The sequence below is a fragment of the Ascaphus truei genome, chromosome 5, assembly GCF_040206685.1.
Source record: "Ascaphus truei isolate aAscTru1 chromosome 5, aAscTru1.hap1, whole genome shotgun sequence".
In the NCBI taxonomy this organism is placed as follows: Eukaryota; Metazoa; Chordata; class Amphibia; order Anura; family Ascaphidae; genus Ascaphus; species Ascaphus truei.
This window is the reverse complement of record NC_134487.1, coordinates 122,133,938-122,158,328: the sequence shown is the minus strand read 5'-3', so window position 1 is coordinate 122,158,328 and position 24,391 is coordinate 122,133,938. Positions and strand designations below refer to the sequence as shown.

General features: G+C 44.1%; 1 protein-coding gene across 2 annotated transcripts in view; it reads left to right on the top strand.

Annotated features, from left to right (window-relative positions):
- Nucleotides 1-24,391, top strand: part of CFAP54 (cilia and flagella associated protein 54) — a 331,179-nt gene that overhangs the window by 220,878 nt on the left and 85,910 nt on the right. For both annotated transcript variants that reach the window (XM_075600548.1, XM_075600549.1), the window contains exons 45-53: nt 8,891-8,957; nt 9,663-9,863; nt 10,148-10,234; nt 10,765-10,887; nt 11,157-11,210; nt 14,617-14,833; nt 20,490-20,572; nt 21,374-21,543; nt 24,218-24,341. In XM_075600548.1, the coding sequence (XP_075456663.1) occupies nt 8,891-8,957; nt 9,663-9,863; nt 10,148-10,234; nt 10,765-10,887; nt 11,157-11,210; nt 14,617-14,833; nt 20,490-20,572; nt 21,374-21,543; nt 24,218-24,341 (1,126 nt within the window). The remainder of the gene's footprint in view (nt 1-8,890; nt 8,958-9,662; nt 9,864-10,147; nt 10,235-10,764; nt 10,888-11,156; nt 11,211-14,616; nt 14,834-20,489; nt 20,573-21,373; nt 21,544-24,217; nt 24,342-24,391) is intronic.

The following is a 24,391-nucleotide window of genomic DNA, read 5'->3' as shown; positions in this document are numbered from 1 at the left end:
ACAGCAAACGCAGGAACACAAGGCTACACAGGTTATGCTCAGCAAGGCAGAAGTGAAAGTGAAAGTCTTTTAAAGGAAACAGGAACCAATGAGGCTGGGGGCGGAGAGGAGGCACGGCCTCTGCAGAGGCAGGGTAAGGCTGCAGGAGACAAGTGGGCATTAGGAGTACTTGCCACGCAGCTGGGGAGCGGTGCACGACGTAACGTGTGGCGACGTGACTGGGGGGTGGAGCCAGGCTCCGTGGCACAGTGTGAAGAGCTGCGGGTGCGCGCGCGCTCTGTATCCAGAGCAGGGAGGCGCGCTGCAGCAGGTAAGGAGGGAACACGCCGCAGAGGACATGTTCCTCGATTCCTTTCAAGGTATCTGATTAACTCCAGACAATTTGCGGGTAAAATTAACATCTGATATGTCAGACTTCTTAAAATACTTAATATCTCATGGCACCCAGGACATACATGAAAATGAGAGGTAACTCTCAATGTATAACTTCCTGGTAAAACATTTTATAAATAAATAATTTTCATTGCATGGGCTACATATATAACAGGCAAAGTGGGGCAAAAAAAAGCACCATATGTGTGAAAGAAACAAAAAATATATAATTGAAATTAATAGGATTTTTTTTCTTTCATAAAACTGGTGCTATTTTTGCCACAGATTTGCATAACGATTGCCTTGATACATAATCCCTTTGGATGGTAACAATTTGGAAAAGTATTATCTCGCATGGAAAACTTTTATTATTTATGAAGCATTGTTTCTCTTTATTAATATGTTTAAATTGTGCAACAAATTATTTTTATTTGGTTTGTTTGCTGCAATGATAAAAAAAAAAAGTTAAAAAAATATCAAAAAATTGTTTAGGTAGCAATTTAAAGTTATTACAATTTGTAATTTTTTGGGGTGGAAATGCTTCATGTACGTGATGTTCATATCAGTTACTGGTACTAATCACATTTACTGGAACATTAAGCAATTTATTTCAATAGGCGTGTGTATAGTCTGCGATTCAAATCATAATCTTACCATGAATGTCTTATAGTATACAGTGTTTGCCAAAAGTGAAGATCTATAAATGTTTTGGTGGAAAATTATAGGAGATCTGTAATGTGCTTGACCGTTTGCAAAGCTGAGGTATCTTTGCCTTTTTAGTAAAAACTGATGGATCTCACTTGCTAAAGAGTTTAACCCTGCCCATATTAATTTACAATTTACATATCTCACTTTTGCAGCCCTGTGAAGTCTCACTCAATTTGCACAAGTCTCACGTTTGTTTTTCTGTTCTTAAACTCGGTCATAATTAAAATTACATTATTATTATAATATCAGATATGAATGTATTACTAAATAGAAAAAGGCTGAGTTTTTATTTGAATTTGCAGTGTTTTCCACACCAAAAATGAAGCAAAAATAGAAGTTGCGTTCGTTTGTAATGAACACTGTGATATTTTACTGAATAATCACATTTAATTTTAAATATATACTGTGCATATCTTGCATAGTATTAATAATAGACAGATCCAGATATTCACAAGCATATATGGTAACATTACAACTTATATGTTGTAACCAGGGTTGCCACCTTCTGTTGATAGCGGAGAATTTTTGCAATTCAATTACATTTTATTTTTTATTTATATATTTAACACACTTACCTTCTCCGGTGGCAGAAGCGGCATCTCCCAGCATCTCCTGGATGGTCTCGTCAACATGGCTCCCCGACGTCAAATGACATCGCGTTGCCATGACAATATGAAACCTCATGGCGCTACAAAGTCACATGACGTCCTGTTGTCATGGCGATGCAACGTCATTTGATGTCGCGGAGCCATGTTGATGGAACCATGCGGGGGGAGATGCCACTGGATGATGCCGCCGGAAAAGGTAAGAGCCGAGGTCTCGCACATGTCCCTGCACCGAGCCCTGCAAACTTCCCAGCCGGCCCTGTTTCACCCAGAGATTTCCAATCTAATCCTGTCGCCCGGAGATACCTAACCGAAACCACTAGTGTCTGGGTCAAACCCGGGAGTGGTGGCAACCCTGGTTGTAGCCCATATCTATTATACAGGATTCTGCCATAAGATCTCTTCCACTGCTGCAAGACCCATTACAGCTCATGTGAAACAATGAGCTGTAAGGTATCTTACAACACTGGAAGGTATCTTGACCTTCAATCTTTAACATTAATCGGTTGACCAAAAAAAAATCTGCACACAATTCAAATCCTGAAATAAAACTCAATTAATTTCTCAATCAACTTGGACGTAACCAAAATCCTTCAACCTGTTCTCGTTAAACTGGATCTTATTCTCCTCTCCTAGCAAAATCCAATCCTATGGTACAGTATTTTACCTGACCCTTTCAATGATCATGCAATAGTGTATTGTGTGCGTGAAATAAGACTGTTAAAATCAAGCCCTGAAGTTCTACTTACTAGATAATTTACTCATTTTAACCTTCAACATATTCTTAATGACCTTACTTGCTACCCTTATAGTAGACTTAATCTGAAGAAGAGATTGTACATGACCTCCTAACACTAAAGCTGAACAGCCGATGTAGGCCTGACCAATTGAAACCAACGTTCCTACATCTCAATGCCCCTGTCATTGCTAAACCAACTGTGTCCTTAATCAATTCTATTTTGCCACCTGGCCATATGCCAGAGTCCTGGAAAACGGCTAGTCATCCCGTTTCACAAAAGTGGGGAAAAAAAACTTTTTCAACTACAGAACAATCTCTATAGTACCTATATTATTCAAAGTAATGGAAGAATGTGTTAATTCCCAACTGAGCAACTATTACAAGAGGTCACATTTGCTTTGTGAATTTCAATGCTCTGGAATTGGAGCACATGCTCTAAAATTGATTCTTTATCAGGAAGATCCAAATATGTGTCTGTAACAGGGACTTATCTCTGGTTAAGAGAAACTGCGTCTAAATCCAGCAGGGAGCTTGTTAATTGCACATATAGCAGGACGCAAAAGAGAAAAAAACACACTATTAGTATAAGATTAAAAGTAATTAATATTTATAGTATGCATGAGATAAAATAACACTTACATAAAAAACAGGATCACAATAAATCCAACCATCTGTAGGGAAGCTTAGGGTGAGGGGTGTAGTCAGGCATACAAACCGGAACAATGGCAAGATCCAAAAAAGCCTTAACGTCCGGTGAGACCAGTTCTTCCGGCTCAGAAAACAACCTTAAACCTCACGTTTAAACAACCCACAAGGAGGTATATCCACAGCTGCCCGGAGGAACGTAGTAACGCTTACTCTCTGCTGAGTGTGACGTCACCTCTGCGCGTTTCGCGTCATACGATGTTTCGGCAGGAGGTATGATTGACAGTATAGACGTCCAGTTAAAATAGAGGAGATTAGAACTGATGCACCAATAGGGCTTGTTTGTTCTCCCAATAGCATTATAGGCTACCAAGCTAATTCAATCGGTGTTATAGCAGTAGAAAGCAACCCGCAAAAAAGCTGAACATACATAACCATAACTATAGGCAACCTTAAACATTATAAGATTCAGAAAAAGCATAGAGAAAAATGAAAATTGGACAATGTGAAATATAAACTTGGCGACAGCAAAACTCATAAATATAACAAATATACAGGACCTAGATAAAGCATAGAAAAATAAATAAAAGGATAAGACTATGGCTAAATAACAACACCAGGAAACTCAAATATACTCACATACATAAACAATAATATGACATGACATAACAATATACATTATAAGGAAGAAAAATAAACATAAATTTGATGAACTGAATAAACCAAATTAAATTAAAATCAAATTAAAATTATTACTGAGTAGGGGAATATAACTAAATAACAACAGTAAACTAATTAAGACAAATTTCAAATGAGACATTAATACAATAATACAATAAATCTGAATTACAAAGACATCCACACATATCTGTAATAATCCATGAATGAGATAAGGCCCAATCTATAAATATTGATATATCAAACAATTGGATCAAAGGTATTACTTTGAAAGTTTTACTTTAAAAATTGGGCCAACTCTATTAGTTCATTGAGTCCGCCTGGTGATTTAGTCCCCAATGTATGCATCCAATATTGTTCCCTCTGTAATAATTTGGTATCTCGATCCCTCCTTGGATCTCTTAAGACCACCTCTATACCTCTAAATTTAAAGCCATTAGTTTGACCTTGATAGTGGGTTAAAAAATGCTGGGATAAATTATGTATTTTCCTCCCTTTAGTTAGGTTGGATTCAGCATTTTTTATCCCATTTACATGTTCCCCAATCCTTGTTTTAAGGGGCCTGATGGTCTTCCCTACATATCTAAGGAGACACGGACAGGTAATGACATATATCACAAAAGATGTTAGACAACTTATAAATTGTGTGATAGGGTGTTCAATTTGATGTTTATTCCATATGCTCTTATCCCGTGATAGGAATGGACACATTACACATTTACCACATTGTTAATTCCCCTGTGGTTTGAGTAGGAAGTTATTCAGAGGTTTAGGTCTACCTTTTTTCAGTGCACTAGGGGCCAACACATTCTTTAGATTAGTGGCCTTCTTAAAAGCCACTTTGGGTTTATCACCTACTATACTCTGAAGGATAGTGTCCATCTCTAAAACATTCCAGTATTTCTGGATAATTTTTCTAATGTTAGTCTCCTTATTACAATAGGTAGCCACTGCGTGCACTAATTTTATTTTAGCTTGTTAATTGCAGCCAGGCAATTAATCAGACTCCACCTGGCTAAATTAGAGCTCTAAGAAAAAGCCTGCGGTTGGAAACAGGAGGTAGATTTCCTTAGCACAGTTACATCTGGGCTGACAGAAGGAGAGGAGAGTCTTGAGAGCACAGGAGGGCTGTGTTCTGAGAGCAAGACACAAGGGGACCAGACCTCTTTTCCTGGACACAGAGGACCCAGGAACCTGCCAGAGGCTGGACCCTAAAGCACACCAAGGCACCTGGACACCACTCTCTTTTTGCACCACTGACCTGAAGGGCCCCCTGCTTTAAGGTACCGCAGAGACTTTGGGGTGATAAGTGGGTAAGGGGCTTCCCCCCCCCTACCCTCCCTAGCCTTGCAGAGAGGGACTGGGGAAGTAAGTTAGCCCTTACAAAGGGATAGGTGTTCCGCTTTCTGAATGAGTCATTGACGCAACACCGCCATCCAATACTCCCCTCTGCCTTCGGTCGGAGTCTAGACCCGACCTTGAACTGTTATTTTTTTATGGGAGCTAAAATTTGTAGTGACGCAAGTAACGAAAAGCATGGTGTTGTGATTTTCAATTCTCATTCACCACACCTGTGGCTACATTGAAAAAATTGGTTGCCCACCTCTGATCTAGATGTTACCTGTGTGGGACCTTAGCAATCTCTTCAGGGGCTTTTACTCTTTTTTTTGTCTTTATAACTGACTTTCACACAGTTTGTAAAACAGCTTCTATGTGCTTCTATCATATACCAATGATACTACTGTATCTTATACTGTATGTACGCAGTTCCAGCCTCTCCAAACTTAAATATGTACAGCAATCTGATTTCTCTAAGGTCGAATGCTGAATCACTCTAAATAAACTATTTTCTAACACTGACAAAACATTAACTAAGGCTAAACTTCCAATGACTGATCAATTGAATTGAATGAACTCTACCACTAACCTAGCCTCTGTTTCCAAATGTAAATATTTGTGTATATACTGTAGCTAGGCTCCCATCTTATGTTTGGTTTTCATATTGATTCGCTGACATCCAAAATCTATTCCAAACTGGGTGTACTTTATAAAAATAAGCAGAATATACAGGAACGGTAACCCTCGCTCACCCTAAAGGGAAAAGAGGAAGGTGCACCTCTGGGCTAGATATATACGGAGAGAATACGACTAGAGAGAGAAAAAACAGTTATGGGCACTTTAAGTAATAGATTGATGATGATGATGATTATGATGATAATAAATAAACATTTTTAATACGTTGATTTAAAATAATGTAGTGACGACGACGATCGACCAAATGTACCCAGATTTTGCACTAAGTAGGTGCTAGGGTATTGGCCACTTTTGTTACACTTTTGCAGACCCAAGTGGCCTGGAAACAATATTTTTAGAGAATTAACTAGTCTAATTGACTTCCCTAAACAAATTTAACCATGCTAATAGCAAATATTTGACTGTTTAAAAGAAAATAAATATTATTATTGATACATTTAATTTCTGAGAGGCCTCTGAATGGGTAAGTGTTTATCAAGTAAGTCTTTGTTTTTTTCCGCCCTTCATATTATACCCTTGTTCCACGCAGTCCTTCTCGTTGAGCCAATAAACATAAGGGAGGAGAAGAGAGAGATCTGACTACAAGCACTTGCTGAATACACAATGACATCACACAAAAGTCAGAAACCAGAGGAAATCAAACCCTCCCAAGTTTCAGATCACAATGTTTACAAACTGACTTTAAAGCTGCAGTTCAGTCTTTTTTTTTTTTTTTTTTAATTCAATAGTTTTATGTGGGCAATCTCTAATTACCTAGAGAACTGTATAGCTGCCAGTCAATTCGTTCTCCATGTATTGATTGGCGAAATCTTTAGATATGGGATATGTTTTTCCTCTGCTTCTGTCACTCAGTGGAAGCTCATGAATATTCATGAGCACTCCTGCACTGACATGTGCTAGAGGGAGGGCAGGGCTGACAGAGGGGTGTGCCAGGGCTTGTGACAGGACATGAAGGGACAGTGCCTTAGCAAATGGCTGTTAAAATAGAATACAAGAAAATTGGTCTTTCAAAGTTGTTTTTTTTAAAACAGAAAATGCTAAAAGTATTTTTTCTTACTACAGAACTGATTTATTAAAAAAAAAACACACATGCAGGATATTGACTGAACTGCAGCTTTAAAATGAATAAAAAATACTTATAGCATACCCAGATAAAAATAGATACACTCACATCTATTACACCTCCATGCCCCTCATATAAAACCCCACCCCTCATTAAAACCCCCAACCAACACCCCTTGTAAGTCACCTCCCCCCCCCACCCCTTCACCAAAGATGCTAATTGGCCTGATACTGTGCAGCAGCAGAGAAACAGGGAAAACAGTACAAGTGAGGGAAACCGGTAGAAGCAGGTACACTTGCAGATGCTTGTTGGCCGGTACAGTATGCTCAAAAAACGATATTGTACCGCCTAAACCGGTACCATTGGAGGGTCAGTTATAGGTGTCAGATTTGGGTAAAAAGGCATCAATCACCCAGATGTATATTACTGGAATTAGTACTCTTTGGTCATAGGCAGTGCTTTTTTTTATAAGGCAATAGGTGGTGTTACCCTGGGGAACCGTGGGCCTCTTACCTTCTCGTAGTCCTCATCTCTTCCAGTGATTTTGCAGCATCATGTGACATTACGTTACCATAGCAAAGCGGCACCATGTCATGGCAACCTGTCTCACAAAGAAGTTCCCAGAGAAGAGGAGAAAGTAAGAGAAAAAAAGGTGTCGGCACACCGTACCAGCACAAAACAATATCCTGGTCATTGGACTGATTGCCTCACTAAGCGGTGCAATCTCTAAATTACACTTGGAATGATACTTTGACAAATCCCTAATACTGCTGTCTCGCCGAATAGTTTATTATAGATCTTGTTTGATCATGACAAAAGAAACAGATTAGTATTCATGTAAAAAAAAATCTCGCTTCTGGGGCTATTTAACAAAGTTTCCCAGCTGCAAAACTAATTCAAAAAGGGGTGATACAAACCGTACCGCAATTATAAGAGAATAAACATCATATTAAAAGCAGTCAGATATTTTATACTTTTGCACCATTTTTGCATTTGTAACGGTGTTTCCCCCACCCGGTGGGAGATTTGGCCATTACGCGTCGTGTGCTGCATGATACCTGCTGGTAACAGGAGGGCTGAGCTGTCTGCCGATGGTAGTGGGGACACAGGACTAGGCTTCTCGGGTACATTACACACATATCTCCTTAGCATTGCAGTGCCTCCATCTGCCGTAGGCTCCAGGAACTGAAGGTGATCTCCCCACCGTAGAACTTATTACCTCTCCCCCCAGTAAGGTCACGTACCAAGCAGGAGGTATATGCAAACAGGAATGGTTCATTACTCTTCTGTACAGTACAGGAACAACAGCAGACTTCTGCCCGATGCAGTCTCACAGCTATCACTGGATGATGGTCCCTGAACCGTCACTACAGGCCAAAGGCACCCACAGCCGTCCTAGCTCTTCCCCACCTCCCTAGCAGAGGCAGAGGTATGGTTCACACTCTCTCTTTCCCCGGAGCGAAGAGGACTGGAGAAGGCCCAATCTCAGCCTTTCCACTGTGTGACCTGCCTTCCTCAGTGGGACATGGTCAACTACAAATTTAGGGCGGTCCTGTCTTTAAGTACTGCCAGGAGGAGGGCACCAGGTCTGGCTCATGATTGGTCATGCCCAGGCCTGATGTCACCGCCTCCCGATGTCACTCAAATGCAGCTCCTCGGAGGGGAAAACCCCCATGTCAACTACTGGCAAGGCCTGCTTGTACCAGGGTTTACTGTGAGGAGGGAAGCAAAGTAGAAGCCACAGGTGGCATGGCTACACATCCATGAAACTTTGATAAATATCTCCCTACATTTGAAATTAATTGCTGCGAAGTCTGGTCTACATAAAAAAAAAATGTTTAGCTTTCAGCTGCTTATGATGATAAATCTATAATTAGGATTGTTTATACTATATTATACTATATTTATAATATGAGAAATGTTTTAGGAAGTGCTGCATTAGCCACTTAATTTTGACTCCAGGATATTTTGCTTAAAGTCTTTGGAAGTTAAAAGTCACGGTTACATACTTTATTAACGTACACACTTCTTGCATTTTGTACGTAGGTACATTTTGACATCCAACTTCAGAAAGAGAACAAAATGCTGCATTCTTTCAACTGTACTTTTTAAGGTAAGAACTGAAGAGAATGTGTTTTTTTTGGTCTATTTTTTTCAAAGTTGTCATTTGACAATGCACAACCTAATAGTGGAGCAAAAGAACGGTTTCGTAGGACAGGGGTGCGCAAACTGGGGGGCATGGCAGTTGCAGAGGCCCCGCGCTCTTCTCCATGGCATGTAAATTAAATGCCGGGGGATCGCGAGAGGCCTCTGCAACGTCCCTTACCTTGTCTTCGGCAATGCAGTGTCAAATGACACGGCAGCTGCCGAAGACAAGGTAAGCAGGTGGGGGGGGGGGGGGGGGGGGAGGGTTAGAGCAGGCAGGGGGCCGCAGCAGGGAAAGTTTGCACACTCCTGTCGTAGGTAATAAGAATGTGCCACTTTGTTGCTCAAGTTTTTTTGCAATTTTTTTTCCAAAAACTGCAAGTTTTGCTTCACCAAGCATAAAAACTCAATGTGGAAGGTCACATGACCCTTTATATACTACCATTTACTTCCATTTCCTCTATTCTCTGTATAATTGGGGAACATTTAAAGAAATCCACGAACAATGTCCTAAAGAAAATTTGAAGACATCACACATCTCTGGAGGAAAATAAATATACTTAGCCCAGTGTTTTGGTCACTCACTTTATTGTGACTTTTTTCTGGTTCATAGTCCACAATAAAACACTCTCCCATTAAATACTGCATTGCTGATTTCTGTTTTTATCCCTAGGCCCTGTTCCTAGTGTCTCTGCCACATCCAAAGAAGGACTGTGATTATGCATTATATGAAATTGGAGATGGCTGTGAAATATCTGAACTAATTCCTGGTATAGACCTCTTTTCTGATCGATACAGAGCGGATATCAACACTGTTGTTGCCAGCCTAGGTTTCCTCATGTCAGAACTGCATTCTGCTGCTCAAAATCTCATGGTTAGTGACCAGTAGAAAAGTATCCTATTTTTTGTTGCAATTTAAATTATATATGAGATGCTTTGTCCCTGAAGTAAGTTTAGTGGCTTGTTTGCATGATTAACAGATTATTACTAACAAAAGATATACAGTACAGTATGTCTTTTGAAAAAGGAAAATATGTGTGTGTTTAGCCACATACATTTTTTTACACATTTCTTTATTTAAAAATGCGTGAACAAAGAACTGGTTAAACCTTGAGCGAATATTATTTAAATATTTTTCTTGTTTTTTTGTTTTCTCAGATTTTGCCGTTATTCACATTGTACCAGTATTTTGTTGCCATGGTTTGTTGTGACCCTGTCCGATCTGTTGAAGGAAGACTCCTTAAGGTAGCTGACAAAATTAATTGCGTTTATTGACCTAAGATAAACAGATGCCAGAATAGCTTTCACCAGCATCGCACAATACTGACTGACAGTATCTTGCCAGCCAGCAATTAGCTTTTAGACGTTTAGTTTTGTTAGGTATCTCAGATTAGCCCACGCACCAAAAAAGATAATTTTGTAATTAATATGCATTTTTTTGTCGTTTTCAACACTGTATTGTACATTGTATTTAGCAGAACAATATACGCATTCCCTGCCCCAAGAGCTTACAACATAGTAATGTTTGCTACATGAGTCACGGGGAGATTACGTTACATTCACAGGCTTGCACTACTAGTTTTTAATTGGGTCCATTACTTAAATTGTGGCTTCCTTCAACCCCAAATCGTCCCTTCCTCATAACGTTGTGTACTGACCCTAACTTAATTTACTGTTTTTAATATACATAGTGACTTGACTTAACTGGAAGACATATCAACATTGCTATTGGATTTAAAATGTCTTTCATCCTTTTATTTATTATTCCTTTTAAGGTTAAAGTCCTTACAGATCTGCATTTATTTACTGAGGCCTTCCATGAACTTTGTCTACTTAATTATGGAAAACGCATTCCCAGAAGACCGTACAAAGGCTTCAGACCTGTTGGCAAACCTGTGGTAATATTTCTAAATTAAATATTGTCTTTTTTCTTTCTTTTTTGAATTCATTTTTTTTTTCAATTTTGAAAATTATTTTCAATATCTTCCAGGTACATTAACAAAGCAAATGGAAAACATTGACCTGGCAAAAATGATGTAATAAATGCCATAATCTTTCATTTGTAGTTCGATGATTGCATATATGAATACATTATACAGTATAAATGTATTTTTCAAAGTTTTGTGATTATAACTTCTAAACGTTAAGTGTACATATTTTTTTGCAGATCAGTCTGAAATTTTCCTCTTCTAAGACAGTTCTCGCCAGTGAAAATTTACAGGTAGGAAAGGAAGTGTCTATGTAAAGTACATATGTTCTCCTTTCTTTTCTTTTTATTCCATACACTTGGGACATACTAAAAGTCAGGATTCTGAACAAGTGTAACAAATGTGAGAAAACTGATCTTATTTGAAATATCTGGTAAATGATTAATCCAACCCACCATTCATTTAAACACCTTTTGTGTATCCTGGCTATGAAATGGCATTTTTCAACCAAATACTGAGCAGTGGCATAGGACGATTGTAATGTTTCTTTAAACATAATACTGTATAACTTTAAAGCAGCAATACTACATTCCCCCCCTTATTTTCTTATTATTTTTTGTTTGTGTAAAGCATATGGCAATGTATAATTCTACATTCTTATCTAAGCTGGCAATCGTTTGGTGCTTCTGTTATAAATCTGTAAAAATGCTGATTGTGTGACTAACCCAATGGCTGCTTCAGTTAATGTAACTCAGCAGCTACAATGTATCCTTATATTACTACGGTAATCACAAACAGGATGTTGCAAAGATCTTGACCTGCTTGGGAGGTGGGTTACAACCTGCTTTGGAAATCAAAGGATGCTTTAAAACTGATTAAAATGGCATTAAGAGTTGAATAATATATATTTTTTAAAGGCAGTATTATCTTATACTACAGAACTGATTAAAAGAAAAAACCATATAAGATTTCACGTTTTGCTGTTTTAAAGGTCACTTAGATATAATTAGTTGCACATATAATAATATATAATTATAAATAATAATTAGTATAATATTAGTTGCCATCCTGATGGTCAGTACAAGCCATGCAGCCCTGAATGAGCTTTTTACCCAAGTGGTATCATTGAGAGCTGTGCTGGTGGGAAAAACACAGGAATTAATAGAAGATGATGAGCCTGACACAGGCCGGGACCGGTTTTATAAGACAAGTGATACAAAATGCTTTACTGCATAAAGGAAGCCAAGCATTCTATATGCTGCAATGTGTTTCTGGCCTCTCTGGCAGCAAAAAAGGTTAAGAGCAGGGCCGTCAAGTGTCCCGGGCCCTGGCGGATCTCGGCTGGCCTAGTTCGTAAATTGGGCCCAGGTGTAAGTTATGCGTAACTTTCACAAAAAAGTTCCACCTGTGTTTGCCTGCCTCCCTCTGACGCCTGCGTGAGCCCACCTTCATCTGCATGCGTGAGCTCACCTCCGTCCCACACCTGCGTGACCCCATTTCCCCCAGTGCCTGTGTGAGCCCGCCTCCCTCCAATGCCTGCGTGAGCCCGCCTCCCTCCAATGCCTGCGTGAGCCTGCCGCCCTCCAATGCCTGCGTGAGCCCGCCGCCCTCCACCGCCTGCGTGAGCCTGCCTCTCTCCAATGCCTGCGTGAGCCCACCTCCCTCCAATGCCTGCGTGAGCCCGGCTCCCTCCACCGCCTGCGTGAGCCCGCCTCCCTCCAATGCCTGCGTGAGCCCGCCTCCCTCCCCCGCCTGTTTGAGCCAGCCTCCCTCCACCGCCTGCGTGAGCCTGCCTCTCTCCAATGCCTGCGTGAGCCAACCTCCCTCCAATGCCTGCGTGAGCCTGCCTCCCTTCAATGCCTGCGTGAGCCCGCCTCCCTCCAATGCCAGTGTGAGCCTGCCTCTTTTCAGCACCTGTGTGATCCCGCCTCACTCCACCGCCTGCGTGAGCCCGCATCCCTACACCGCCTGCCTCCGCCTCCTGCATGAGCCCGCCTCCCTCCACCACCTGCATGAGCCCGCCTCCCTCCACCTCCTGCGTGAGCCCGCCTCCCTCCACCGCCTTCCTCCATCTCCTGCGTGAGCCCACCTCCCTCCACTGCTTCCCTCCACTGCTTCCCTCCACTGCCTGTGTAAGTCCGCCTCCACCACCTGCGTGAGCCCGTCTCCCTCCACCACATGTGTGAGCCCGCCTCTCTCCACCGCCTGCGTGAGCCCGCCTCTTTCCACCACCTGTGTGAGCCGACCTCCCTGCCCCGCCTGTGTGAGCCCACCTCCCTCTACCACCTGTGTGAGCCTGCCTCCAATGCCTGGGTGAGCCTGCCTCTCCCCACCACCTGCGTGAGCCTGCCTCTCCCCACACCTGCGTGAGCCCGCCTCTCTCCACCACCTGCCTGAGCCCGCCTCCCTCCGGTGCCTGCCCTACATTCCCTGTCATGGGAACGAAAAAGGTATTCCACCCTCCAACCCCTGCTGGACTACCTTTAGGACCACCCTCCCACCGGCTCATCAACCAGGGGCTCAGGTCTGTATTCTTTCCTGGGCCCCGTAAATCCTGTCAGCAGCCCTGGCTAAGAGGGATTAGTTCTACAGCTGGAATAATTTTGTTTCAGCTATAGACCTTTATAAAATGTTTGTTTTATGATGTTGTATAAAACAAAAGACAAAAACTTGAAAACAAGCTCACTCATTCCACCTTTTTAATTGTTGCTCTTGCTAAGCACCTGTAAATGACCACTCTATTAAAGACAGGGCTGCCTCCATTAAAGAGGTTATGAGAGCCTTTTGCAGGTACAGAAAGACCTACAGATGGGCCATACCATGGAGTGGCTTTAAGCTTAAAATACTTTGGCCAAATAATTGAACTAAGTGACCATTGCTTATGAGAAGATAAAATTATAAGTATTTAACTTTATAATATGTCAAGTTAGCTGTAGCACTAGGACTTTTTGTCTTTTGTTTTATACAGGAGATCACAATCCTTGTAGCATACCTCTTCACAAATACATGTACAGTACATGTATATATGTATATATAAAATATATGCCGTGGTGGTTTGGGTTCTGATTTTACAGGGCTGTGTGTATTTTTTATGATTTTGTACAGGAATAATCTCATTAAAACGCACACCTATTGTACAGTATGTGTGCTTTAAACTGCATGGAAAATATTTTCCTTTAGCCGAATGTTGTTTCCTTTAAAAGGATGACTTACGACGTTTGTGAATTGAAGGAATACTCTTGCCATCTATTATTACTATATCCCCTCTCTGTTGTTATGACTAAGATTACCCTTGGGTTTTTGTTAGTGAAACAAACACAGTTTCAACTATTTTTCGGCAGTGTAGCCGTACCTGGTGCCTTATAGCTGATTGCCAGAAGCTACACTTGTTGTCTCTGAGGCATTAATAATCTTGTTTAAGGGTGATTTAATTGGAGGACAGTGGCCTAGTAAGAAACCTACATGACATTTTCTATGAGGTAGAAAATAAACCACAATGGGCAAAAGTAAAAGTCAAACAAGAAACACAATGAGCAAGAGAAGGAATTGTAATGTTAAGACCTGTACTGCATATGAGCTAATAGAACATGGATATAACTTACTAAAGGTATTTTAAAGCATGAGATATGTTGATATTATTTTCCACTGCTTAGACTCCATTTTATGTATACATATGCTGTTTTATATTTCAAATTGCAGGCAATAGAAGAAATATTTAACCGAAAACCCAGTACATCTCTACTTTCCGTGTGTGACCAAGCAACCATGAATAAGTTAATGCTGGCTAAAACGCAGTTCATCCTAAAACTATCTTCGATGATTAATGGCATCCCTGAAACTGTGAAGAAATCCAGCTATTACGTGACTGAGGAAAGCACAAAGCATCAAAGCAAGGACTTTGAGACTGTCGCATTAGGTAGTTTAACCACGTGACTTGGGTGAAATTCATGTTTAAGTCATATTTTCTTGTTAGGGTTGCCAGGTGTACGGTTTTGAACCGGGCAGCCCGGTATTTTGCCCCATGCGTCTGATATAAAAAAAAAAAAAAAAAGCTGTGTGTGCTGTGCACGCGCATAGTAAGTGAAACTTCTTTGACTTTTGTCACAGAAATTGTATTTGTATTGGTGATGTTTTAATTAAAAATCAAAATACAATTTCATTGACAAAACACAAATAAATTTGACTTAGAACATGCGTACACATCCCTTGTATTTGCACTAAGCGTGAATTCCTCGTGTGTGTGTGCGTGTGACTGTGTGTGTGCGTGTGACTGTGTGACTGTGCGTGTGACTGTGTGACTGTGCGTGTGACTGTGCGTGTTACTGTGTGACTGTGTGTGACTGTGCGCGTGACAGTGCGTGTACGCGTGACAGTGCACGGTGCACGTGACAGTGCGTGTGCACGCAACTGACTGTGTGCGCGACTGACTGTGTGCGCGACTGACTGTGTGCGCGACTGACTGTGTGCGCGACTGACTGTGTGCGTGTGACTGTGTGTGTGTGCGTGTGACTGTGCGTGTGTGCGTGACCATGTGCGTGTGTGTGTGACCGTGTGCGTGCGTGTGACCGTGTGACGTATGCGCAGCCCCCCTGCACCTCACACATCCCCCTAACCTATTCACAGTCAGTGTGTGTGTGTGTATGTGTCAGTCAGTGTGTGTGTGTGTGTGTGTGTGTGTGTGTGTGCATGTGTGTCAGTCAGTGTGTGTATGTGTGTCAGTCAGAGTATGTGTGTCAGTCAGTGTGTGTGTCTGTGTGTGTATATATGCATGTGTGTGTGTCTGTCACTGTATGTGTGTCTCTCTTTCTGTGTCCTGCCCCCTCTCTCCTGCTGACTCCCCCCCCCCCCCCTCAAAGGCAGGCAGAGCTGCGGACCCGCGGCGGCTCTGCCTGAGACTCTCCTCCTCCCCTCACACCCCCCCCCCCCCCTCACAGACAGGCAGAGCTGCGGACCCGCGGCGGCTCTGCCTGAGTTTCTCCCCCCCCCCCCCCCCCTCACAGACAGGCAGAGCTGCAGACCCGCGGCAGCTCTGCCTGAGTCTCCTACTCCCTCACAGACAGGCAGAGCTGCGGACCCGCGGTGGCTCTGCCTGAGTCTCTCCTCGCCCCCCCCACCCCCCGGCGAGACGCGGCCGCACCGGGCACCGGGCAGATACCTAATAAAGGCCCCCCCCCTCCGGAAGTGCTGCGTGGGCAGAGGCAGTGTCGGCGGGGAAGGGGGGCAGCGCGTCATCGTCAGCGGGAGCTGGCTTCGAGGGGAGCGCTGCAGCGATCCCCTTCTGATGGTGCTGTGGGGAACGCAGCTCACTCTACCCCCCCCCCCCCCCGTTCCATGCCTCGGCCGGGGGAGGTCAGCAGGAGTGGCGGCAATTAAATTTTGAGGGCTGCCGCCGCCGCATGTCAGCGGGTGGGGGGAGCAGAGCTCGTTAGGAGCTGCGGCGGCGGTTACCCTCCATGATCCCTGGGCTCCTCTCCTCGACCCCGGCGGCGCTCAGTCAGCGGGACGCAGGAAAGCGGAGGTAGGGAGGAGAGAGGCTGCGCGGCATGGCAGCGGCCGTTAGGAGCGGCGGCTATCGCCGCCGCATATGTCACGGTGTGTGGGGGGTGTGGGGCTGGGGGGGGTGGGGGGGTGATTAGGAGCAGCGCCGGCGGCTATCGCCGCCGCCGCCGCATCTGATTTGTGGAGCGGGTGTGATGTCAGTGTTGGGGTCGGGCTGAGCCAGAACACAGCCCGGCCTCAACTGCCAGCACTGACGTCACATCCGTTTCATTTCTGTCTCCACAATTCTTTTTTGCCCCATCACGAATGAGGTGCCACTAAGGAAGTTTCACTTCAATAAAAGGTAATACCGGACATGTATGTGTCTGATATTATCTCTCTCCGTACGCAGGGTAGATGCGGGGGCTGGCGGCCTGTCAGAGCAGTAGCCGCCATGCCCGGCTCTCCCCCAGCTGCAGGCTTCTCATTCCCTGTCTGTACCACGCCGAGGTGTCTGATGCTGACGCGCGTGGGGTCCGCTGATGTCAGCGCTGGAAGTCAGCTGGGCTCAGCTTCCGGTGAGCACCAGCGTCAGAGGGAGGCCAGGCGCGCGTCAGCATCAGACACCTCAGAGAAGCCTGCAGCTGGAGGAGAGCTGGGCGTGTCAGCAACTGCTCTGACCGCCCGCCGGACCCCCCACATCCACTGCCCTCCCCCCACATCCATTGCCCCCCTTCCGCATCCATTGCTCCCTTCCACATCCATTGCCCCCCTTCCGCATCCATTGCCCCCCTTCCACATCTATTGCCCCCCTTCCGCATCCATTGCCCCCCTTCGCATCCATTGCCCCCTTCCGCATCCCGCATCCGTTGCCCACCCTCCGCAGACACTGCCCCCCCTCTGTAGATACTGCCCCCCCTCCGCAGACGCTGCCCCCCCTCCGCAGACGCTGCCCCCCCTCCGCAGACGCTGCCCCCCCTCCGCAGACGCTGCCCCCCCTCCGCAGACGCTGCCCCCCCTCCGCAGACGCTGCCCCCCCTCCGCAGACGCTGCCCCCCCTCCGCAGACGCTGCCCCCCCTCCGCAGACGCCGCCCCCTCTGCAGACGCCGCCCCCCCTCCGCAGATGCCGCCCCCCTCCGCAGACACCGCCCCCCCTCTGCAGACACCGCCCCCTCCGCAGACACCGCCCCCCCTCCGCAGAGACCGGCCCCCCTCCGCAGACACCGCCCGCCATCTGCAGACACCGCCCCCCTCCGCATCCATTGCTCTCCCTCCACAGCCACCGAACCCGCTCCGCAGCCACCGAACCCCCTGCGCAGCCACCGAACCCCCTCCGCAGCCACCACCCCCCTCCGCAGCCACCGCCCCCCCTCTGCAGCCACCGCCCCCCCTCCTGCCACCGCCCCCCCCTCTGCAGCCACCACCCCCCTCCGCAGCCACCGCCCCCCCTCTGCAGCCACCGCCCCCCCTCCTGCCACCGCCCCCCCCTCTGCAGCCACCGCCCCCCCTCTGCAGCCACCGCTCCCCCTCTGCAGCCACCGCCCCCCTCCGCAGCCACCGCCCCCCTCCGCATCCACCGCCACCCCTCCGCATTTATTGCCGCCCCTCCTCCGGAGCCACAAACCCCCTCCGCATCCATTGACCTCCCCATCCATTGCCCTCCCTCCGCAGCCACCGGCTCCGCATCCACCGCCCCCTCTCCGCATCAGCCGCCCCCTCTCCGTATCCACCGCCCCCCCTCCGCAGCCACCGACCCTCTCCGCAGCCACCGCCCCCTCTCCGCAGCCACCGCCCCCCCTCCACAGCCACCGAACCCTCTCCGCAGCCACCGAACCCCCTCTGCAGCCACCGGGGATATTTTGTACATGTATTGGGGAGGTGTGAGTATTTTGTATACGTATTCGGGGGGGCGTAGGAGTATTTTTTATATGTATTCAGGGGGCGTGGGGGTATTTGTTATATGTATTCTGGGGGTGTGGGGGTATTTGTTATATGTATTTGGGGGGCACGGGGGTATTTGTTATAAGTATTCGGGGGGTGGGGTGTCGCATCTTTTACCATTGTGTCCAGTATTTTTGGACAAGCCACCTCGCAACCCTATTTCTTGATACTGTATCAGCTTGTATTGTTCTCAAAAGATTTACCATTACCACATTACAGCTTTGTTATAAGTAAATGTAATACTGTTGAAGATATTGAACACTGGGTACACAAAATTCTAAGTGGCAATCACTGAAAATTAAAGGCTTATAAGAACATGTCAATTATCATATTCATTCTTTTTATATAGTGCTTGTAAGGATTAAGGGCACTGAAGTGTAAATTCAGGTAACCTCTTCCCCCAAGGAGATTTACATTTCATTTTTGTTTTTTTAAGTGCCTTGGCAATTAATTATTGTTAGTTTTGAGTCAGAATGTTCACAAAGCAGTGATAATAAATATTGGAGTTTCAATTTGGACAAAGAAATCTTGGTACTGGTATAAAACCGGAGCATAATAAAATGGTGGTACTATTTCAATAGTAATTGGTTGGAATGGTTGCACTCACATGATTGGTGGTTGAAAGACTTTTGGTGCTCAAAAGTCCTGCCTCAGTGGGAGGAAACATTGAATAGAGAATCTCCCATAAAGAAAGTAGCGGCACTCCAGGGGTCTTGTAAAAAATCAGTTTACATTTATTGTTGGTGGTTCGACGTTTATGTCTACAACTCTGTAACGTTGCTGACTGCAAAACAGGATACGGACCCGCAGGGCAGAGGTAGAGCATAATACACTGACCTTGGCCTGGGATCAGAGGCCTGGGATGCAGGGGTAATCAGGTCCAGTTCCAAGGTCGTGGCAGGCAAGGGGAAGTCAGATTCAGTTCCAAGGTCAAGACAGGCAGCAGGCAAAACAAAGGCAAGGGAGAGCTCAGACAGAACAGGGTAACCAGTACTTTGCACGAGCAAAGACTAGTAGCAACTGCCTGCAATTTAAGGCCAGAGGCAGCTGCTGGCAATGAGAGCCAAAGAGAGGCTGATTTCCTGTCAGGGGAGTAAGGGCAGGATTTTCCAGGAAGCAGGGTGGCCGTGGTAGCTTCGGACCAGATGATGTCACTTCCTGGATTTTCAGGCAGATCTGTTATAAACTCAGACCTCAGTCAAAGGTCTGAGTTGTAGACCGAAACGTCGAATCACCAACAATAAATGTAAACTGATTTTTTTGCAAGACCTCTATTTTCTATTCGATATGTACTATTTCAATTCCTTGAAGGTTTATTCATGTAGCCTCCTTATTATAAAGCACAAGCACACTCTTTATCTCTTCATTAGAAAATGTACACTATATATTCAAGCTATGACAATGCATGGCTCTCGCTATTGGCCTGAGAGCATCAGCCACATCATGAATGCACAATGTATAGTGCATGTTAAGTCTCGCGCACCTTGAAATTGTGACAGGGGTGGCTAATTGTTTCTTGTGCCTATGTTTCCTTTTTATTTCATCATGAAGCATAACTTGTGTTGTTTTGGTACTGTAGCCATACACATTATAAGTAATACCCCCAGAAGAACAGGGTGTCACTTGGCAATTATTACCCATGCTGGAGGCCTTCTCTTTAAAGCTTTACTGAACTTGCCACCACCATGTCTCAGTTTCTTCCAGTGGCTTTAAAGGAAAGGCAGAATCTGAGTCACAGAGGACCTCCGTTAGCACCCGGCCACTCCCAGCTTAGTTCATTGCGTTTCAATGTTCTCTCATTCTTATGAAAGCATGAACTTGGTTAATGTGCATAAAGTAGTTTGCTGTTACCATTTTCAAGACACTTAGGCCCATATTCACTGTGTTGTTATGCCATAAGACACCTTCCAAACCAGGAACACATTGTACAGACCATTCACTTGGTGTGAATGTGTTTTCTGGTTTAACACAGCGTATGGGCCTTAATCTATAAAACCTAGTTCTCTGATTGTGCAATAGCATGGTATGCCAAAGTTTGTGGTTGTCTTACTTTTTTATTAATACAGTTACTAGTGATATATACTACCATATATACTACCATTATACTATCTCTAACGTAACATCAACTTTCTTTCACACATTTTATTGTCAGGTCAAATTGGACATAAAATTGAAGATACCGAAGTCGTAGTTCGACTTACATCTAAAGATGATCTTACATTGCCAAAATTAAAGGTACAGTAGCTTTCATGGAAGTACATATTGGTTTTACTAGTTGTATACTGATTAAGGTTACAGAGTGCCTCATTACACCACTTTGACTTAACCCAGGTATACATGTATTTGAGTTGAACGGCTTTATTCTAGTAGTAGTTCACTGCCATATTAGTAGTCTGTCATCCTCTAAGATGTTTTATTCTGTCTGTGCTGGATTAACTTTAAAATATATATTGTGCTTGGTATGTGACTAAAATGCTGTGTTTGTGAAATTAGAATTGTAGAAAAAGCATAACCCCAGATGAAATGACAACATTAATTATAATATCTTAATTTGACTTCCATTTTGTGTCAATCGTCTCCTTTATTGTATCCATTTTAAGTTTTGCTCGGTCTGGTGTGCAATATACTTGTACCTTCCTGTGGGCCATCCATATATTTTCAGCAAGTCTTTAAGAACGCATTTGTGTGAAGGCTCTTGTACAATAGCCACATTGAAGAAGTGTAGATTTGTTGCAGGTTTCAAAAGCATGTATACTACCATCATGTTGGTCAATTAAAATATCCCATACCCATCAGGCACTAGATGTTGGCTTATAATGTAATAGACACAATGTTTAACAGGCCTGTACTTTTCCAATGTTTTTTATGTTCCATCTATTCTATCAACTCTTTACAACTGACACACATCAGTGCAAAGCGTTGCATCAACATATCTAACAACGTTTGCTATATGTATTCATGCATAAAGTTAACTTTTTATTTGTTCCTAAATATTTGTTTGCAGCGTCTTTTAATACCTGTTTGTTTTAAATGTAGGGAATTTTGTTAAGTGAAGCTGAAGAAAGGCTGGACTCCTTCCTTCAGGATTTACAAATAAAGCACTGTTTCCAGCTCTTGAATTGCCCGGCAGTGGAATTAGAAATGGCAATTGAGGCAAAGCTTCAGCTTTTTGAGATTGCTCAGCAGAGGCATCAAACTGCTGCAAGGTAAATTATAAGGTTGGGTTCGGTCTAACGGTCAAAATCCAGAGCAACGGCTGCAAAGTGGAACTGAAGCATAACAAAATAGCCTTTACTGGGGTAATCGAAGGCAGTATTTCAATAAATTCGATTAAAAGCATCGTCTTCGTTTATGAGCAACATTCCATCCGGCAGATTTTATAAAAAATAGCCTATTTTGCTAACCAGGCAACCATTGCATGTGGCTACCCCGGTACATTTTATTTATTATTGGTTTTTTTTACCAGACTACACACAGTCTGTTTTCACCTCTCTATTTTTCCCTTGCTTATTGTTTTTTAAACGGTGTGTTTTATCCCTAAAAAATTATGCCAAAACAAAAATGAACGTGACTGCAAAACCCGTCCCACTTTGTGACATCATGAGACTTCAAAGAGCTCTTTGCTTGAGAAGCTCGGGTTAAGACGATATTTTTGAAGGCGGAATGGAAAATAGGTCTGTGCTTTTGGGTTCGAACAAGTGACAAAAAAACAGCAGAGGTTGTAAACAATCTTTTTAGGCTTTGAGCCCCTTTAAATAAAAAAGAAAATAATGTCAAAATCGGCTGGAAAAAAGCCTTACAATAAGTATGATAATATGCTTCAATGGGTAGCACACAGCTCATTTAGAATAAAGGTGATTTTTTTGGGGTGGGGGGGGGGGAAGTTTCATAGTTAATCTGGTAATTATACATGAATACTAAGTTAATATTCCTTTCAACTAAAAATAAGTTCTCATGCATACAGTTTAACTCTAGCATGATTCCCTGTAGATTTGAAGGTACATACAGGGGCGTAACTACACTACTGCAAAACTCTGCAATATAAGGGGCTCGAAAGCAGGGGGGGCAGGACCTGGCTAGCTGACTGGCACTGGCAGTTGGGCAGGGCCAGGGGTCGGGCCTAACCTCTGTCAAGCTACCGGGGCCTTTGTTTGCTGCGGGGTCCTCAGGCCAAGCCCTTCCCCTTGCTGGTGCACTAGCGTTCCGGTCAGCGCCAGAGATTGGGCCTGCCTTTAAATTGGGCCCAACTTCTGCATCCTCCCACATGGCTCCAGCTTCTCACCCAAGCAGGACCTGAGGCCTTGCCCCCATCCCACAAGACAAGGTAAGACGAGGGAATTAATTGAAAGAGAGGGGGATTGAGTGTGAAGAGGGGAGGGGGATTGAGTGTGAGGTGGGGAAAGGGAATTGAATGTGAGAGGAAGGGGGAATTTCATAAGAGGAGGGGAATTACGTGTGAGAGGGGGAAAAGTGATAGTTGGAGCGTAGGGGGGGGGAGAGAGTTAGGGTGAGAGAGGGAGTTAGAGAGGGAGGGAGAGTTAGAGAGGTTGGAAGAGAGTGACAGAGAGGGGAAACCTTGAATAAAAATTGCAGGGGGGCCCAACAATTGTAGTTACGCCACTGGGTATATACAGGTTTGCCATCTTCTATTGAAGGCTAACCCGGAGATAACATTTTGTACATTTATCTTTTTGTTCTATATTTTTTTCTCTTACCTTTGGCTGCGGCGGTGTCTCTCAGCATCGGCATCCTCCCCTCCAAATCCCGTCAACATTGCTGCGCGATGTCACGTGACACCCATTGCCATTACGAGATGCTCCGGGACGTCACACGGCGTCAAGTTGCCATGACACCGCAATGCCTTATCGCGCCAAGGCGTCACATGACTCCATGTTGTCATGGCAACATGACGCCATGGATCATTTCGTTGTCATGGCAAGCAGCGTCAAGTGAAACTGTGATGTCACGTAGTATCCCATTGTCATGGCAATGCGGCGCCATTTGATGTCGCACAGCTATGTTGACTTGATTTGCTGGGAGGATGCCACCACACGCCTCCACCACCCAGAGATTTCCGAGGTAAGCCCAGCGATACGTGGCCGAAACCCGTAGTCTCCAGGTCAAATCCGGGGTGGTGGCAACCCTGGGTACATAGAAGTTAGGTAGATCAGTATTTAATGTTGGGCTATTCAAAATGATGTCCCAATTAAAGGCATTTAGTAGCATAGTTACCACCCATTAAAGTAACAGGACCAAAATGTTGCTAATACCTGTTGAGTCCAACTCTTCACAGCCTTGTAATTTTTTTGTGTGCAACTGGTTAGTGAAATAATTTGCCCTCTTTAAAAATGCACATTCTTCACGATATGGTACCCTGTACACTTGCCTTTCTTCTATAATTGTATATACTGTAACATGTATTAAAATAGCCTGACACATATCCTAACCAGGTTTGTCATGGTAATTGTGGGCTTTCCCCTTCAGTTACTTATGAAAAATCAACAAAAGCTTAAATAACAATATATTGAAGAAACAAGGTTTGAGTTTTACAGTGATTACATTTTGAGGCATTTTGAGACAGATTCAGGAATTGTAATTATTGGAAGTCTTCAGTAATGTTTTTTCGTATACATTCATTACATTCATTGAGTAGAATGTGAAGTGTGAAGTCATATCCAGCATTGATTTATACAGCAGAATCTCTCTTTTTACGTTTCTTATTTAATAAACAAGGAATGTTTGTTTGACACAAGTTTAAGAAGTAATGTGTGTTTGTTTCTGTAATGATTTCTATTTTTAAGTTAGAAATAAACTAAGCCTGTGTTATAGCTAACAATGGCTACTTTTTTGAGTATCTATGTTTTTTCTTTTTGCTCCCAGTGTGGCCATGGCATATTCTGCAGTGCGTTTACTCCAGCAGGCACAAGTGTTCACGGTGAAGCATCAGACCAATAGTCAGATTCTTTCCCCGGCACTAAAGCAATCTGCACCAGGAAATGAGAAGGTAAATGATGACTACAGTATGCAATCATCATCAGTACTTATACAGGCATT